Raw genomic sequence first — 3,939 nt, 5'->3', positions numbered from 1 at the left:
GCTGCCCACAGCATATATATAATGCATGCATGCTGGTTTGTTGCAATATTGAGAGGGACCGACGGTTTCTTGTCACGTCAAGCCAAGGCTCTAGCGGAGCATTTTACAATTGATGATATATGTTCCACCAAACATGCGCGCGTGTTTGTTTGGTGCAACTTTACATGGTCAAGAATGCTATGTTCGTAGCATGCATGCTCATGCTCATGCTCACACGTTTTTTCTACTTTAGTCGGGTTTCCCTTTGGTTGTTTTTGAACGCGTAGCTTGCACACAAGGATCTAGCAACTACGTTCATCTTTAAAAATAAGGACCTACTACGTTGTGTATCTAGCCATGGGTGGTTGTTTCCTTTAGCACTTACGAAATTCCTCGTCTGTTCACAAAATCCCACGAGGACCACGACCGATCGATCCTATCATATAATATTTTCTAAAATCATGACACTTATTATAAATCGGAAGGAGTATATCTCATTGTGTTCCTGCTACACTAGTGCTTTTTCTCCTGTAGGGATTACCAACCATTTATGTGCAAACAACCTACTTAGCCTGATAGTATATTTTCATCAGGATGCATGCGTGTTGGAATTGTGCTAAAGAGTTGTCAACGGCATTTTTCACTTTGGTGCATATGACAAAAATCTTGCGCATGCATCTCTACATCCTAAGTGCTTATGAAGCTGTTCCAAGAAAAAACAAAATAAAAAATATGTGGCATAAAGCTTGTTGTGATGCATTTCTTTTGTTTCAGTACCCCTTCTTCTTCGGGAACTTTGTACCTCCCTCTGTTGCGGAGCGTTTTCCCACATAACAATGTCCGATGAAAACCTTTGGTCATCATTGTGCTTCCATCGTTTGCAATTGTAAAATGTCTTGGCAATTCAATTTAAACCGGCAATCTTTGACCATTAGATTTCTGAACTTTATACCGGGCAAACGATTAAAATTTAAGTCTGGTGAATAGAACATATCCTGAATTGTTACAGCATACGATGGATGGCAACTTCCATTTCTTTGGTTCCACGTGGCAAGTTGTCCGGGGCCACATCGAATTTTCCCTGGTAACTTTTATCGACAGCCTTAGATTTTTGAACAATATGATGGATGTATGTAAAATTGTGAACACGACATGAGCTCCTCATCGATCACTAGCCACAAGGACCAAACTGACTACAAGCAGTACAGGACAAGATGAGACATAGAGTAGAGTGGAGGCACCGTCGCACACTAGTAAAATCACTTCACGTTTTGGAACATTGGTCAAATTCCCCTCTGAATATTCAGGTCTCTGTCCGGGCTCCAAAATTTTACCCCAAGTTTACCCATATTTTCGCTTATTTTTTTTACAACTCCGGACGCTTTCTTCCGTGACAATTAATTAGTGGATCGAGTATCACATGGTGCGAGTTAAACAAGATGACGCGTCACTTTGCATTCAGAACCTTGATCAAGTATACCCATGTTTTAATTTCTGACGCTGTCTTCTTACATGACGACGATCGACGACTATGCATAGCTTAACGTACCGATCAAATGTTGCGCGTTAGTTGATGAAAAGCGAAGTTGTTTCGCGCGCCAGGGAAAAAGAAAACGAAATCAAACGGCGCCACGCCGCCAACTCCAACTTCTTTCCGTCGTCTCGTCTCAAAAGTGGCGCGAAGGAGAAGCTAGAATAACATCGTCAGGTTTGAACTGCGTGAGACGACCGTTTCCCACGTGTCCCTTTCGTCCCCAACGCGCTCTCACTCGGCGACCTATACATAGCTAGACCCAGCAAGCAGCTCAGCTCACACTCCGCCTGCCCACGTCCATCTTCCTCAGCTCGAGCTCACAGCGACCCACCGACCCAGCTCCTCCACCACCCATGGCGGACCGCGTCCACCCCGCGCCGCTTCTTCCGGTCTCCACCCCTCCGCCGGACACCAACCCCGACGCGTCCGCGGAGACCGCGCCGCTGCGGCGCCCGACGACGCCATCGCCACCGCTGGCGCCGCCGCCGGGCACGTCGTACATCGTGCACGTGCCCAAGGACCAGGTGCTCCGCGTGCCGCCCCCGGACCGCGCGAGCAGGTACACCAAGCTCGCCGCGCGCCCGGCCAGGCGCCGCCGCCTCCTCCGCCGCGCCTGCTGCGGAGCCTGCTGCGCGCTCCTCCTCCTGCTCGTCCTCGCCGCGGCCTTCGTCGGCGCGGCCTACCTCGTCTTCCGGCCCCGGGCGCCCGCCTTCTCCGTCGCCTCCCTCTCCCTCGACGCCGCCGCCCTCCTCCTCGGCGGCGGCGCCTCCCCGCCCGTGCGGATCGACGCCGCCGTGCGCGCGGACAACGCCGCCAACCGCAAGGTCGGGGTCGACTACCGCGGCGGTGGCGAGGTCGCCGTCTCCTACTCCGGCGTCCGGCTCGCCGAGGGCCGCTGGCCGGCCTTCTACCAGGCGCCGCGGAACGTGACGGTGGTGGCGATGCCGCTGACGGGCGGGGGGAACGGCGGCGTGGCGCTGCTCACGGCCGAGCAGAGGGCGAGCCTGCTGGTGGAGGCGGAGGCGGGCGCCGTGCCGCTCACGGTGGAGGCGAGGGTGCCCGTGCGGGTCAGGCTCGGCAAGGTGCTGCGGACGTGGACGGTCGACGTGTGGGCGCGCTGCGAGGTGACGGTCGACAAGCTCGCCGGCCAGGCGAAGGCCGCCAACAAGGGGTGCACGGTCAAGGTCAAGCCGCTCTGGTGGTGGTGGTGATATATACTGTCTCACTGGCTGCCGTCGAGGTTAATTGATCGATCCTTACTACTACTTGTACATGTGAACTGCATTGATTCGTGTGATCTGGAGACACTTCTTGGATGGATCATGGATGTAAAATGCAATTGGAGACTTGGAGTTGTACATAACAACTGAGTACGTACGTATATATCAGCAGATCGAGCATTCCGATCAGTTGCAGATGCATCTGACCTTTGAAATTGACATTGCAAAGTACCTTTCTCCTCTGCATAAAGAAATACAGTACTACTGTAGAAAAAATAAAATATGATCGGAAGTTTGCTGTGGCCAGAACTCGGGATGTCCTGATGGGGTAGCTGAAGCTTCTAAATATACTTGTTTGTCCTCAGAAGTGGACGACTAAACCCTCTTCCTGACGGCTAAAACCTCACCAACGACGCGGAAAAACTGATTACTCTGTACGTACGTTCCGCTGCTGCCTGCTGGAGAATAGAGGAGTCCGACCAAGTTTGGTGGTATGCAAAAAAAGTAAACAGAAGGTCGCTGTTAACCATGGCCCGAGTATGTATCAACTTTGTTCAAAAAAAAGTATGTATCAACTGACATCACTCATCCGCTGGTTTCTCAAGTCTCAAGTCTCAAGTCTCAACGCGCGTGCGCGGTGTAGCTGTATGCATGCTAATTCAGAATTTTGGGGGCGAACGCAGCAGTCCGTTTATTAATGATGGAAGAAAATTGCACTTTCCATCTACCTCAGTATAAAATGATGCGCATAGTCAATATACCAAATTTTAGATTCTTTATATTCTTTTATTTAAAATGCAGCCGCATATCAGACACGAGCAAGTAGAAAACGCCAGACCTAGTCGAGCGCAGTCACCTTCATTTACAGCATAGGTTCAACATTTATCATATTGGATACTCGTATTTACCTAACAATTTACCTAACCTCATTGGATTCAGCTCACACCGGCCAATGTCAACTTGTTGGCTCTGTCCCTCCTCGTTGAGTAGGTAACCCGATAAAATTGCTTTGCTCGTCGCGGCGGTGTGCTGCGGGCGAGGCTGCTAGGCGGGCGCGGTGGCTCTTCTTGCCGCTGGAGGCGCGTGGAGCTCCGGCGGTCGTGGGCGGCCGGGCCAGATCTGGGCCGGGCTGGCCGTGGCGGCGCGGCGGCTGGCCGGCGCAGGGCCCCCTGGTCGTGGAGGTGCGCGGCTTGCTACAGCAGCTGG

General features: G+C 52.0%; 1 protein-coding gene across 1 annotated transcript; it reads left to right on the top strand.

Annotated features, from left to right (window-relative positions):
- Window positions 1-1,850: 1,850 nt before the first annotated feature.
- On the top strand, window positions 1,851-2,724 carry LOC124700286 (NDR1/HIN1-like protein 13). Its single transcript, XM_047232439.1, has one exon. It carries the CDS (start codon window positions 1,867-1,869, stop codon window positions 2,722-2,724), a length of 858 nt encoding a protein of 285 aa, XP_047088395.1. The 5' UTR covers window positions 1,851-1,866.
- The last annotated feature ends 1,215 nt before the right edge of the window (window positions 2,725-3,939 follow it).

The sequence above is a fragment of the Lolium rigidum genome, chromosome 3 (assembly GCF_022539505.1).
Source record: "Lolium rigidum isolate FL_2022 chromosome 3, APGP_CSIRO_Lrig_0.1, whole genome shotgun sequence".
NCBI classification, from domain to species: domain Eukaryota; kingdom Viridiplantae; phylum Streptophyta; class Magnoliopsida; order Poales; family Poaceae; genus Lolium; species Lolium rigidum.
The sequence above is the reverse complement of the archived record's forward strand: the minus strand, read 5'-3'. Positions and strand labels throughout refer to the sequence as shown.